This window comes from Sylvia atricapilla, chromosome 1, assembly GCF_009819655.1.
Source record: "Sylvia atricapilla isolate bSylAtr1 chromosome 1, bSylAtr1.pri, whole genome shotgun sequence".
NCBI lineage: Eukaryota > Metazoa > Chordata > Aves > Passeriformes > Sylviidae > Sylvia > Sylvia atricapilla.
This window is the reverse complement of record NC_089140.1, coordinates 21474558-21490321: the sequence shown is the minus strand read 5'-3', so window position 1 is coordinate 21490321 and position 15764 is coordinate 21474558. Positions and strand designations below refer to the sequence as shown.

Below are 15764 nucleotides of genomic sequence, written 5' to 3'. Positions count from 1 at the left end.
GAAGGCTCCCACTCTACAAAGAGCCACACAGAAGACAAAATGCAGCACATACAAGTTGTACTGGGAGAGATTTCAACCCAAGAAAGAAATTTTTACAATTAGAACCAAAATTCACTGCAACAACATCCCCAGTGATGTGGTAGAGTTTCTGTTGCTGGAGGTTTTCAAAATGTGATTGGACATGGTGCCAGATGTTCTCATTTAGATTCCTGTTCCCAAATGATTGGTCCAGATGATTCTTCAAGGACTCTTCCAGCCTGGACTGTTCTATGATTTCTAAACCATATATAAATTTTTTTAAGATCTTAATAAAATTGAAAGCTAGTTTTAGTACAGAACATTTGCCAAAGTATTTCTTAAGGAAAGAGGAAGTTTCTCAGGAGGTGCACAGGACAAAGAGCATGTGGTCTTTGCTGTGAAGTTTACATGCCATCTGAAGATGTAGAAGCTGACAGCTGTTCCAACAGAAATGATGCTGTTTTTTTCAGCCGAACAAAATTATTAGGTAAGCATGGAAGCTGCGTATGTAATATTAAACACTTTTCAAATAAATTCCATTCCTGTCTATAGAACAGCAAAGCAAATAGTAACAATACTGTGATTTTTTTTTTACTTTCACCACAATTTTGCATACTGCTGCACATTACTTGTATCTACCCATTTCTGTTCTGACTAGATACAAACATCCACAGTTATTGCAGATCCTTTTCATGCCCAAGAAATTCTTCACAAGTAAGATTAAACAATTTGATCCCTACTCAATCACAGTCCAATTTAATTTACAAAGTTCCATAGTTGCAAAGAAGTAATGACTAGGATGCTCCAAGGTACAGACAGGATTTCTCCACACTTCCCTCTATTATTTAGTTTGCAGCAAAATTTTCTATCCATTAAAAATAAGGTGTAGTATAACTTCTTGCTTATAAACTGGTGTGATCTTTGAGGAATTTATGAGATACCTACCCTTATTTCAAGCCTATGGGCTCAAAATGAGTCATTAAATAATTAGAGTAGTTCATAAACTTAGTCCTTCATGAGAGGCATAAATTCATTTACAGTTTTTCTCCACATGAGAGGAATGAACTAAGTCACAAATCACACAACAGCTCTCATTTCTTCTTAGTCAAAAAGAATAATGGATCACTACATGTGTATAGATAAATCCAGTATTATAAATTAAATCTTATTAAATTTTAAATTAAAATATCAATTAAATATTGTTTTATAATAAATTTTATTAAATCCATTAATAAAAGCTATTCTGCTAACATTATTGCACCAAATAAAGACCTACCACAGCTGTATGCTTATTTTCTTTTTCATGATAGTAATGCCTTTAGTTCTTATATCCTTAACCTACCTTTTTCACTCCCATTATATCACCATTACCTTAATTATTTAATCTAGCAGACTTGCTTCTCTCAGAACAAAGAGCATTCCAAGCTGTGTGTTACTTACTCAAAGAACTCCTAAAATTTAGATAGATTGGATCAATAAAAGAAGCTTCCATGGTCAACCCCAGCAGAAGCTTTTGACATGTTTATAGTGCCTTCTAAACATACAGGAAAATAGGCACATAAAGTTGCCAAAGTGTCAAAATAGCACAGTACAGCATTTTTTTTTGTGTCCTCACGGAGGTAAATGCAAGTAAGTGTACAGATAACAAGTCTACTGACAGTAACCACGATATGCAAAAATTGTACAAGTCACAAGCAAGACGCACTGAATACATTTACACATTGACACCTGACACTACTTCTAAACACACATACTGGCTAGCAGTTTGGATATCAAACATTTTTGTTGCACAAAGGATATTACACTGAAAACATAGTAAGTCGGCAAATACATCCAGGAGACCAGTTTTCAGAGATATGTTTAAGATGATGGCCACAGAAATCAACAATAGTTATTCATGTTTTTCAGTACTAAGTCACTTAACACTAACTTAAAGTGACAGGAAAAGGCAGAAAATAATAAATCTAGTTATATAGTAAAGATAAAATACACATCACTTCAAAATTACCTCAGGTTTTAAATTAGCTCGGATATATCTGAGATCAAATCCCAAGTACTGTTGCTGAACACTTTTGATGTCCTACCATTTCTGCAGTACCTGTATATACTTAGCTGGTCTGATAAAAAAGACACTTACAGGAAATATACCTGAAAAATCCGTGGCCAGAAATGAAAACAAGAAAACACACAGATGACTACAAGATACTGCATCATGTCCACAGTACAGAATAGTCAAGAATGGAAAAAATTCCAAACAATTATATGAGAAAAATATGGCTCCTGAAATGATTCACCTTGCTTTAAAGATTATCAAACACACATACATTTGTACACAAATTTGTGAAATCCCTTTCAGGACCATAGGTAATTTGGACCTTCAAATACATTGTCCCTGTATTCCCCCAGAGTAACACTTCATTTCTGCTGTATTGTAAAACCATGCAAAAGCTTATTCCGAAGAAGAAATAAGAGTAATTAGTCACTAATATTTTTTTCTATTACTTCTTCTCTCCTCCCTTTTCAAGATTTTCAACTCCCCTGTCCAGTAGTATCTCATCTTGCCAGCAGGGATGCTGCACAGTTTACTTCAATGACAAGAAGGACACATGCCTCATATTCTCCTCATTAGAATCTTTGGTCCACTCCACGTTCCCAATACATCCAGCACTTGTAGGCAGTACACTGCCCACGTAGTGTTACACAGTACAGGGAAATAGCTCTCCACTTTCCAGAGCTTAAGGCAGTCCCTTAAAAAATCAGCTAACACAGCTTGCTCCATCTCTCTCATCCTTAGGACAATTCAGTTTGCTTTTACTGTCAACAGTGGCCTATTCCTGAATGATACTTATTGGCAGTACCATGTAGCTGTAAGTGCCATCATATTACCTTTCTTGGAACTATTTTGGTGCCCTATGTGCCAAGTCTTCTATATCACATGAACAGATATATATATTCAAGGGGCATTTACAGACCTCTGTTGTGTGAGCTGGTTTGTTTCTGCCAATCTCATTTTACTACTAAGCAAATACTCATATGTAAAATATTATTAAGAATATGAGCAGCTGGGCTAAAAAGTGCATTCATGGGGAAAGTTGTCAGTTTTCTGCCTGTTTGACTTCTTGGTCTGGCTCACTACAGGACCCCATGAAGACTGCAGGCAGGAAAAGTAAGCACAAAGTCAAAGTTGGGCAGTAGGGGGAGAACAAATATCTGTAGCAAACTGCAATTTGTTTAAGAAACATCATGGAGATTTTCATTACAACTGGACAATGTCATGAGTAATCTGTGACAGTCCTACTTTGGTCAAGAGGTTGGACTGGATGACATCTAAAAACTTTCCAAAACTTAATTCTTCAATGAGAATGAATGTGAAAAACCAAATCAACAAAACCTCGCGTGGTGTTTAAATAAAAAATGCTATTTCATGACCCTCTTGCTACCAGGAGCATCAGATCAGGTACCAATCAAAAATCTATTTTACATGATGCTTGTGTTTCTACAATGACTATTTTCTTCAGAACACCTAGGACAACATAAGGCTTGGACAACTACTATTACAGAATTTTTAATTGCAATGGTTTTAGAAAAAGTGTAAAATTCTAATCCCTGTAGTTGAACTCCTTTGCCTTTAAAATAACCATCCTTCTTCCTGCCATTTTGGGTTTGGAGATTTTTTCTATTTTTTGTCTGGATCATAATTAAGCATGAAACCAATAAATAGAAACGGTCACAATAGTCCATCAAGACTATGCTTTGCTCCTTAAAAATACATTAAATGCAAAAATGCCAGAAGAGTTACCAGTAAAAGTTTTCTAATAAAAGTAAACTTTATGTTATAAAGTACTTTTTTTTTATTCTTCCTTCCTCACCCAGTACTTCCAAAGGAAGCTAAAGATTAAGAACTGCTGTTTGCCATGGTTTTAAGAAAGTAACATTCTATAAACTTAAACTCTCGAATCTGGATCATCCATTTAACTACACTGCCATGAGATTATTTTGACAACTTTGATACAATGAAGCTATTTATCTTACCATAAACAAAAAGATCAAATATGTTCTGCCAGTTTCAAAACACTTTATACAACCCACTGCAGCACCAGTCTGGTTTTAGTCTATTCCTACTGACATCCAGTATGCATTCAGAATATATTCATCTATTCCATCAATAAAATACAATTTCTTTCGAGCCCTGAGTTGTAGAATACATACTCTCTCAAAATTTGAAGTGTCACGGTACAATTCTTATCTCAATTTCTGGTTTATTATTTAAATTTTATTTAAAATTACATACAGTTAACTAGCTTGTTCCCAAAACATTCTCCATTTGCAACACCATCCACAAGTTCATGCCTTTTTCTGTAATTTTAATTCTGCAAACTTAGAAAGCCAAACTAGCAATTACAAGGGGAAGAGTGAAACAAAAATTTAGGTATCTGAATTTCTCCATTTCTTACTTGAAATTATTTTTTACTTGCAAATTCCATTTGCCAACCTGTCAAGGCTTCTTCTCTGTACTGCCTGTCCTGAATAAAAGACTGTGAAGCAAAAGAATGTTGACGAATAAAATTTACAATGACTTTTGCACAAATATTGCTGAAGGAGGAGGAGGAGAAAAGAGAGCAAATTCCCTGCAGAGTCAAGCTGCTAAGTACCCATAATCACTCCAAAAATCTTTGTCACAATGTGACAAACCCTATGTTTCTACCACACTGTGCACCATTTTTTTCCTCCTCTGACAGAACCACAGCAGGTAGTAATTGTGCTACTCAAATGTCAGCCTACGCACAGCATTGTTCACAAAGCTTGGTTATGAATATTAAAAAGTATGAAAATGAGTAGATTGTCATATTACACATCTATATTTAGATGATTATGATGTTCTTCATAATCCTCAAATCATTTCAGAAACTGTACACAGATCTGAGAAATGAGAAGATGCTTCCAAGGTCCTCTTCTAGTTCCTGTTACTGCTAAAGGACACTGTTCTCTGAGCAAAGCAGCTTCCTCTAGAACAACTGGAAAATGCAAACAGATATTTTCTGGAATTAGAACATCTGACTTGATACAAGAAGAAAATCAACAACCGACCTTTCTCAAAAGCAATCTAATCCAGGACATTCCAGCAGAAAAAATAGCTTCACTAAAGGGGGGGAGTAATAGAATGAAAGGACCTAAAAACAGCATCTGGAAAAGAAGGCAACAAAAGCAAGAAACGGAGAAAGAAATGGGAGCAACACCAGACACACTCTGTAGCTCCTACTGAAGCAGATAATTGTCTCTTAGACTCTTAGGACACAGTCTTATCATAAACCAGAAAAGCAGACAGAGCTCAGCACCATGGCAACATTCACTTGCTTAATTACCAGCCCAGAAGGCTTCCAACAAGATCATTTGAAACATGTTTCACAGAAATAGTTGCATTCACTTTTCCATAGTAATGCAGAAAATCAGGAAGGTAACAGCAACAGGACAGACACACAAAGAAAGTCAAAGCCTTCATTCAGCATCAAGGAGTTTGTACAGATGCACATTCGTTTTGTATAAACAAATTCCCATGGCAAAATCATCACCAGTAAGGAAGTTAACGTACCTTTCAGGCGATGACTTAGAATCTGTTCCAGAATAGCTGCAAAATTATTAAATTCAGGGGAAGTATCATCAATAGTTTCAAAACAGGAACGGTCAATCAGAGTCTTGACTGAAAACCTAGAGCAAAAATATGGGACAATCATAAATTATATGAATAATTAGTGGTCCTCTAGAGCAGGGCAGTAGTTTGTATAAACCAAAAGAGCAAGGAACCAGAATCCACCTTGATGATTCCAAGTTCAGTCAGAGCAACAGGAACACACAAAATGCTCAGATATAGCATAGAACTGTGATTGTTGTTGTTGGTCTTAGGCATAAAGCCTTAAAAATGGAAAGAAAACAAAACTCCCCACCCTTTCCACATAGAAATGAGCTAATTATTTTTCTCTTCTCTAAACTATTTTAATTAAGTTGTAGAACAACAAGCACTCAAAAGCATTCAACATCAGTTTCTCTTTGTAATCCTAAGTATAACCCTTTTTTGCTTGACATTTTGTCAGTGCTCCTTTTATTCCCAAAAATCCATGTTGAGTTATCAGAAATACAAATTTTATCCTATTACACGAACACTCTAATTTCATCCTAATGAAAAAATAATCTTATTTTAGACATATTATAAAACAATTAGTTTTTATGCATTGTTAACTCTGCATTCACTTATGCTGATTTCCCTGTGAATGGGGGTAATCCTTATTCAGCACTACATAACTACATTGTTATGCCAGAAAAGGTTTCAATTTCAATGATCTAACACTTAAAACTGAAAAGGCTGAATTAAGTCACTGTAAAAAGCAGACAAGATGTAACTAGTCAACTGGCCAGTTTGCTGTGCTTAGTTACACCTACTCATTTATACAAGTTTTTATTCTTATTCAGAGAATAGTTTAAACCTCAACAAATGTCACAAAAATTGTTTTTCTTTTGCCTTCATAATTTTAATCATCATCCATTTTTATTTTCCTTTCTGCAACTTGTTCTTCCAGTTTTCAATTTCACACGTTCTCAAAAGTATTAAATCTGAAGCATTTACTGTGGTTTTTTGCAATGATACTTTTTTGCATTAATACTAATTTGTACAGCCTGAGGAGGAAGTTTTCACAGCAACCAAATGTCAACAGTACCAACTCAGGATGTTCTCACTCTGCCTGCTCCTCCCAGATCCTACACCTGAGCAAGCACCAGCTTCCTCAGATTTGCCAGTTCTCCTTTTTATGGCGCTCACTATGAACTGTTCTAGATTTTCAGTACTGGAAAGGAGGGGAGAAGTGACTTTTAAATATGGATGCATTCCTAAAAAATATCCTCCACAGCATCTCAACGCAAGCACTTCTATGGCACAGCTGCAGAAGCAGCACAGCACTATAGGCACGGGCAGGAATGAAGCTCCTTACGCTGATACTATTTTGAAATGCTCTGTACTACAGAACTGCCTCCTAAGTGGGGTCAGCACAGCCTTCTGATGCACAAAACTAATATACTCAAACTAAACTGAGACATAGCTCAAGAGTTTCCACTCAGTTTTGTTTTACTCAGTAAACTTCTGAATAAAGACTCCCTATCTTACCTTTCCTGCTGGCTTCAATTGTTGTAGTGTTTTTTGCAGAACAGGAATTAGGAGTGAATTAGGGTGGAGAAGGAAGCTTCTCCTGCAGTGCCAAATTATGACTCAGTTTTGAACTCCTCCACATTTTTAACCAATTTTGAGTAAGTGAGAGACATGCATGCCCACCAGTTAACTGCTATTGACTCCCCTAATGGCAGAACTTATTGCTTCCTCAAAGCTATATCAGAGTTGAGAAATTTTTGATTAAAAAAAATCTTCATTCTGAAAAACAAATGCCTATAGCAATGCCATGACTAAGCTAATATTAATTGTAACAAGATGAGTCCTCCCCCACCATGCAGGTCTGAAAAAGATATGGTGTGGCACATCACTCACAGATCCATACACAAGATAGGCAGTGAGTTAGCAGAGTGATGGACTGCCCTGTATACAGGAATATCATCTTAAAACTCAAAGAAATGATCACCCATAAACCGTAAAATCAAGTAGGTACAATATAAAGCTATGTCTATTTTCCCTGTATTTAATGTCATACTTGAAAGTTCACTAATTAATAGGTATGGAAAACCTATTCAGAAGTGGAGATATATTCAAAAAGAAACACTTAAGAGCAATTTCACAAACATATCTAAAAATCAGAGATAAACCTTTATTCATTTATTTTAAAGCGTTCTGCAACTAAACTGAAGAAAAAAAAATCTAGTATTTAAGGAATCAAAAAAATTTTATATACCTTAGGTCTGATTATAAAAGACAGTCTAAGAGCTCATCATCAAAATGAATGGTGTCATTTTTAAGTGCACATATTACTGCCATAACATCAGAAATGTTAATTTTTATCTGTCTACTTTACCCTTTCACCAAAAACCTAAACCTTTATAGACAAGTTTGGTTAAATTTGCTTTTAGGAGAACTTGCAGGGAGTGCAAGCACGTACTTCCTTCCATAGACCAGGAAGATAACAGCACTACCAAGCAAAATTTGTTTCACTACAAAAATTTTTTTTTGAGATTCTAAAAAAAAACCTCTTAGGTAAATATTTGTGTGTTATCTTTTTTCCTCCAAATACTACAAAGAGGCAAACATATATTTAAGTGCAAGTTTAAAGTCATAAGTACGTTTTGTATATTAGATATTCACACTTCACCACATTTTCCATGTATATTGGAAAAAGGATTAAGGGTGTCTAGAAGTTGTGCCTTTGGAAAAAGGTTACACTGTAACTGTACAATTCTCCTCATCCATTGAAATTGTTTCCAGTGTGCAAGCCCCAGACCAAAAAGTCCAGGCTCTTGCAGAGCTATGCGGAGCCGCATGGAAACTGAAAGTCAAGAAACAAAAGGCCAGGTCTAAAGCATGCAAGAGCTATGAAGAAAAATCTCCAAACAACTAGAGCTGGAGCTGATTCCTTGGTTCCCTGTACTGCTCCCATCTTCACAGAACCTCTAAGGTTAGAAAAGACCCTTACTATCATGGAGTCCAACCTTAACAGTGCCAAGTCCACCACTAAACCATGTCCCCGAGTTCCATATTCACGTTTTCTTGGAACACTTCCTGGAATGGTGTTCCTATCACTTCCCTGGGCATTCTGTTTCAATGCCTGACGACCCCTTCTGTGGAGAAATTTCTCTGACTACCCAGTCTAAACCTCCCTGGTGCAACTTGAGGCTTTTTTCCCTCATCCTGTCACTTGCTACCAAGGAAAAGAGCCCAAGCACCACCACACTCCATCTTTTCTCCACTGGGCTGCCACAGCAGTACTGCACTCCAGAGCAACAGTCTGCTTACACATCAGAGGTTAACATCTAAGTGGGCTGTAAGAGCAGATGAGTAATGTCGCTTCTGTTGCTATAATACCTGTTGCTTGAAGATTTTTTTTAAAAAAACAGTCTTTTATCCAAGACTTTCCATTATGTTACTGCAACAACTTTTACTTCCCCGACTTTTCTTGGGTTTGGGTTTTTTTTTTTTTTTTAATACAGTAACTGCCATTGAAGAGACTCCAATATCAGTGTTTCTAAATTACCTTAATGAACTCTGCTGCTTTTGGATTATTACACATTTTTCTCTGTCACAAATCTACTCTTTCTTGAGCCAAAAAGATGTCAAAACAGTAGCATTCTCCAGCCTTAAAAAGACCTTCTGAATTGTGTAAAATTGAGACCTTCTTGAATAAGAAAGACTTAAACCAATTTTTTTCTACTGTTTTGCAAGACGTGCAAGAAGGTCTCACAGGTTTCTTGAATAACTCCAAAGCAAAGCCAAACCTTTTGTGGATACATCCACATCTACGGGCTTATTTCCAAAACAGCAACAAGCCTCTAGCCAAAAATCAAAAAAGCAGGAAACTGGACGGCTGTATGAATCTGTTCCTTGTCCAATTCTGCACCTCCTTTTAAGTTTTCAAAGGAATGAAAAGATTTTTGTCATGATTATTTAGCTTGCAATTTTGAAAGTGTCATTAAAATAGTATCTTAAAGAATTCAAACTATTGCTATAGAATAATTCCTAAGATTATGAAACAATAAGCTTTATGCTAAACATGGCTTGGTCATGAAACATGACAGTTCAGCTAAGGGTCAATGTCAGTGCAACACATCTTATGTGTAGTAGCAAAATCACTGTTTAAAAACATATTTTCTAATAGTTGTTCAATTCTGTGTTAACATTCTGCATTTAAGCTATGAACATCATTTCTGAGACCCATCTCAGTTGTTCTGTAGCGATACGTATCTTTGATCTATGAATCCTATTGAAGACTAGATTAAAACAAATTGAACAATCTATAACTAGTAAAAGATCTCAGTGCCACTTACAGGAAAACTAAAGGGATCAAATGTCAGGGAACACAGGTAAGGAGAGAGACAAAGCTTAGAATATACATTATGTATTCAAAGAAAAAAAAGTCCTGACAATTATTCTAATTTAAATCATGGCTGTGCAATTATAATAACACAGCCATGCATTTTCACATTCAGTTGGTTTATGGAACTTAAGTATTGATGTCACTTTTCATGGCTACAGTGACACTCAACATTTCAGTGGGAAAAAACTGTTCTTTCCAAAAAACTGTATGTAAGTAAGTATGAGAAACTATCCACATCTTCAGAAGGAGTCAGATATCATCGCTTTAAGAAAAGATGAAAATCCTAAAGTCTGCTATAACTACTAAGTAAAAATATGCTAAATTGAAGCTTTGACAAAAATAATTCATTAAATTATCAGAGACTGTTAACAGATGGTAACTCAGGAAGAGTATCTTCCTTGTGATCTTTCCCCTTCACTAGGGAGCAGGCCATACCATCCCAATTTGATTGAATCAATTGACTGCAGCTATTTTTTTACCAGAAAAATTTCTTATTTTCATAGAATTCTGATTGGAAAGGACTACTGTTTTACTCTTTTAAATATTAACATGGCTATTCCTAAGAAGTAACACTTTTCTATTATAGAAAATGTGTAATAACTACAGCAAAGCATAGAAATATCTTAAACATTTACACTTACACTGGCAAAATAAAAATATAAATAAATGTACATACATCATAATAATGAAATCCTTTCTCCTCAACATCTTTTCTAAATTTTAATGTGTATTCGCAAACTGAGAACTTCAGGTTTTGTGAAGATAAAACAAAATGAAGTCGCTTTACTGAAAATAATAAAAATACACCGATCTCAAGCATTTTATGCAGTAGCTCTTTGTTTTATATGTATTTAATTGAATTTCCTCAGATTGCTAAGTATTTTTAAATACATTATACCATCATTTCAACTTCAGGACCAGGACATCAAATAAAACAATAAAACAACATAACAGCAGAGAAAAGTGGGAGGCAGAAAAAAAAATAACTTCTGTAGAACAAAATATAATCCTTTAAAAATAACTGGTTATATCCTGTACGACTGTGTCATTACTTGATACAACTGGTGTCTTCCTGAGCACACAGGGTGGCAATATCTGCATCTCTGTAAAAACAGTGAAACTGAAAACTTCTATTATTTATGATGCTTTAGCAGGTTTAATAAAAAAACTTTTTAATTTTTTTTTCTTTTTTTCTGTGTATCTTTTTCACAGGTAGGAGCAGAGATAAGCTTACAATCCTTGGAAAAGATGGAATAATACTAATGCTACTCAAACACAGATACTGTAACTTGAAGGGATACTGAAGCAAATTCATGAGATCAACATAAAATCACACTTTGTAAAACCTGCTAATAGTATGTCATTAAAAAAAAGTGGAAAAGATGAGGTTCTATGGGTTTTTAAAAATCCTGCTGCAGCATTAAGTGATTCTGGTACAAAATTATCTAATAGTTGTCCTGGCACTCTAATAAGATTTGCGAGAGCTAAAATTACATCATAACCCTGATGAATCTGTTGAAGACTTTCCCTTGATAATACTGAAAATCCTTAAATAACTTCAAAATGCTACCAGCATATCCACGTATTTAAAAGTTTGCCATGACGTTACTGCTGCACACCTGGAAATACTGCATGAATTCCACAGTGACAGCAGTGGAAACGCTGAAATGGAACGTCATAGAAACTGTTATTAAGCTTGTATAAGATGCTAAAAAAAAAAAAAAAAAAAAAAAAAAAAAAAAAAAAAGACATTTGAATACAGTAGCACTAGTACTGCAGATCTCCTGTTCTAGATTTCGTAGATAAAAATATCCCGGAGCGCATCCTCTTCGGGATGCTCCTGCGGCACCGGTGCGCTCGCAGGCGGTCAGCGGCCTCCACGGCGGCTCAAACCTCACCTCGCACACATCCCATTGACTCCAAACCTCATCACATTAACTCCCAACCTGACGCGCGGCTGGACCGCCTCAGCTGAAGGGCAGCTACAGCAGCTGTGCCCTCACGAGTCCAGCGCTGCTCACCCTGCCCTGCCTTGCTCCCGCACCGCCTTTCGCCCGAGAACGCAAGCATGGTGCCGAGAACAAACCCCTCAGTCCTGCGCTGCAAAAGAGGCCATTCGGCTGCCCGGTGAGCCCCTGCCCCTCGCCCGCCGCCCGGACACCCTCCCGCGAGCGCTCCCGCAGGAGCTGAGTCAGGATGGATGGAGGAGGCTGCCCTACGCCCGCGGGGCCGGCACCGGCCTCCCTCCCCCGGACGGGGCTGCGGAGGGGCCGCCACTCGCGCTCCTGCCCCCGACACACCTGTGCGGAGCGGGGCCGGGAGCCGGGGGGGACGGTCCCCTCGGGGGGAGCGGGGCCCTGGCCCGGGGCTCACCTGCACACCGTGATCAAGTTCCGCCTCTCCACCGCGGCGTTGCGGGACGGGACGCTCTTCCTCCGGGCGGAGACGTTGAGCCCCCCTAAGCCGAGGGACGCCATCTCCGCTGGGCAGGGCAGGTGGAGCAGCCGGGGCTGGCGCGGAGCCTTTGTTCCCGGCCTCCCGCTCTCCAGGATGCTGCGCCTGCCGCCGCCGCACGCGGACGAGAAGGAAGCGGATGAGGAGGCCCCCGTGCTTTCCCCGCTCCTCCTCCCGCCGCCCGGTCCCGGAGCGCCCGAGCCAGCGGCGGGTCGGGCGGGGATGCGCGGGGACCCCGCGGCGGGGGCGGCTCGGCCCCCCCGCTCCCGGCAGCCGGGCGCCCACAGCGCCGCAGAGCGCCGGCGCCGCCAGCCAATCAGCGCGCGGGGGGCGCGGCGCCGGCGCCGCCTGGCGGCGCTCCCGAGGGGCGGGGGCGCTCCCAGGGGCGCGCGCCCGGCGGAAGCGGGCGGGGGGCGCCGCACCTGAGGCGGCCGCGGTCGGTCACAGCCCCGAGGGGACCCGCGGCTCTCCGAGCCTCCGTGAAATTGTGGTCTTCCTTTGATTGTTACCGGTTCGTTCCCTTCTTAGAATGTGAGAACTTCGCTGGCTGTGGCTTTTAGAGTTTGAAATGCTGTCAGTCGTTAATTGGAATCATAGAATCACGGAATCATTAAGGTTGGAAAAAAACCTCTGAGATCATCGAGTCCAGCCTTTGACTGAACACCGCCACGAACATGATCGCCACGACATGTCACTAAGTGCCACATCAGTTCTTGAACTCCTCCAGGGCATGACTCCATCACCTCCCAGGACAGTCTATCGCAGTGCTGGACAATGCTTTATGAAACACGTAAGATTTACAGGCCATGCTTGTGTGAATACGGGAATGAAGTGGGAATACCCTTTGCACCACACTACAGCTAGCCCAGCTCTGAACTAAGGCATGCTTGGAAGAGCTCTGGCTGTAGGGCTTTGCCTTGGCATCAAGATGCAGAATTGCATGAAGTTCATGTCCCTGGAAAACAGGAAGATAAAACATTTCAGACGAAAGCTCAGTAAACTAATTGTGGTTTGTGGTTGTGAAGGAGTAGATTTGGCTGGATCGTTGGGGAGGTGTGAAACTGTATGGATTAATTTGATTTGCTTCCTTTATAGGAGGAAGTTCCCTTTCAGCCTAAGAAAATAATTTTTTTGATTTACAAACTATTTGTTTGCAATGAGGATGAATGGTGAAAGAAATTTTGGCACAACTCTTCATTCTACTGAGTTACAAACATAATACTCCTATATGTCTCTGTTAAATTCCAACCTACCAATTCTTACTAATGAAACATAAAAATTTGTTTACTGACATGAAAATCCCCGCTGGATTATGGTTTCTTTGGAGAATATCTCTTGTAGATATGAAGCTATTTCTGACAGTTCCTGTCAAACAAGAACTGTGTCCAGCACAATTGTGTTACATGAAGAGGAATTAAGATGACATAAGTTTGAAAAGTAGACTACTGTATAGGTGGCTATTTTTTAAAACGTGGTAGCATATAAACTTTTTTCATCAGAAGATATCTCATAAATTGATTCAAGTATTACCACTTACCAAAACTTCCAAGATCATCATATATTACTTGATATGCTGTATTCTTACCTCACTCAACATTTAACTGAATGAATTTGACCTTTATCTTCATTGAACTTGATATGAAATAGTAAGTAAACTGTTCTGCCTTCTCTAAAGTAAAGCTTCTTCATTGCTTGAGTAGATTTTTTCCCAAGCGTATTACCATTCAAATTCACTATAAGGTTGTTCATAATTTTGTTTCTGCCTCTCTTCCTCCCTGCTGCAGAAACATCATAAAGAAGTAGAGGGACGGGTAAATCTGAAGGAGGATATCCTTTCTACATTGGAATCAAGAATAATACTTTTTTTATTAATTTTAAATGTCTCTACTTGTACAAGATTGAAAGAAGCTGTTGTTCCTTACTTTTTCTTTCAGACTATCAAGGGGAAATGTTGCATGTGTTACATGTTGCCTTCCAGAAATTAAAAAGCCTGTCTTGAGGTTTCTTTCTGCTTCTCAGAGGCCTTTTAAAGGCCCATTGTTTCTGTAGCTTCTGTTAAGACATTTGTGCAGATTGAGTAAAAACTTTCAATTAAATTCAAGCTAAAGTGTAAAGTAGATTTAGTCTCTGCAGATGAGCAATTTCAGAGGCAAGGTTTGTTGTTCTTGAACTGATGATAAACATACTGGTTAATTACTAATATTTAACAATTTTTTTAAAAAGGAGAAAAGACCAACAAAAACCAGGATAACTTTTCTACATATATTAAAACCAGAAGTATCTTCTCATTCTTCTCCTCTATGTTTTTCCCAGAAACTGCAAGTTTTTGTTTTTATTCTTGAAAGAGATTTATTATTAAATCAGACTTATCTACTGGACCAAACCTTAGGTTTCAATATTAATAGGTTTTAGTCCTCAAGTAAATGGATTTCCTTAAAAATTGTTACTTTCTTTCAAATATAGTTTGTCTTCCACTAACGCCTTATCAAAGCAGAAAATGTAAAAAGGTTCTAGAAGACTTAAAAAGACTAAAAAATAATAATTTGAGTATCATCAGTTACTTTGGAAAGCTCAGTAAGTTTATCAGAAAATTTACTCTGATAAGTCTTGAATTTTTAAAGCCTCTCTGTAAGAAAAATAGACTATGGGAAAATCTTACTGCGTTCAACTAGCCAATGGGAGGATAGAGGAAGAGGCTTTTCTGAGGAGTGCAGAGCAAATGAACAAGGGGCAATTGCCAGAAGCTGCAGCGAAGGACAGATATTGGGAAAAATTCTTGATGCAAAGATGTTTGAGCACTGGGGATGCACAGGAAGCTGCTAGGGAGCACATCCAGGACAACTGATTCCAATTGATAAAAGGGTTATTCCATACCATATGGCATTGTGTCCAATGGTAAAAAACTTGGGAAGAGAAGGAAAAAGCAGGGACATTTGAGTTACAGCATTAGTCTTCCCAATAAGTGTTCCCCACTTTTCTGGAAATGGCTAAAGGTATGCCTGTTGATGGGAAACAGTAAATGTATTCCTGATTTTGCTTTGCTTGCATATACTGCTTTGCTTCACTTATTAAACCATCTTTGACTCAGCCCACAGTTTTTGCTCCTTTTCCAGTACAATTCTCTCTCCCATCCCACTGAGCAGAACTGAGTAAGTGGCTGTGTGGGCCTTAGCTGCTGACCAGGATTAACCCACAAGCTGGCACTGTATTGTCATTTATAGTAGGAGAAAATGAAGCTGATCTCAAGCTATCATGTGAGACTCCCTCAGTTTG

At 38.5% G+C, this 15764-nt stretch overlaps 1 protein-coding gene across 1 annotated transcript in view; it reads right to left on the bottom strand.

Annotated features, from left to right (window-relative positions):
* RUNDC3B (RUN domain containing 3B) overlaps window positions 1-12600 on the bottom strand; it is a 51035-nt gene extending 38435 nt beyond the window's left edge. Inside the window, exons 1-2 of the mRNA XM_066316838.1 lie at window positions 12411-12600; window positions 5609-5724 (exon numbers count right to left, since the gene is read on the bottom strand). Coding sequence (XP_066172935.1) covers window positions 5609-5724; window positions 12411-12514 — 220 coding nt within the window. The 5' untranslated portion in view covers window positions 12515-12600. The remainder of the gene's footprint in view (window positions 1-5608; window positions 5725-12410) is intronic.
* Window positions 12601-15764: the final 3164 nt, after the last annotated feature.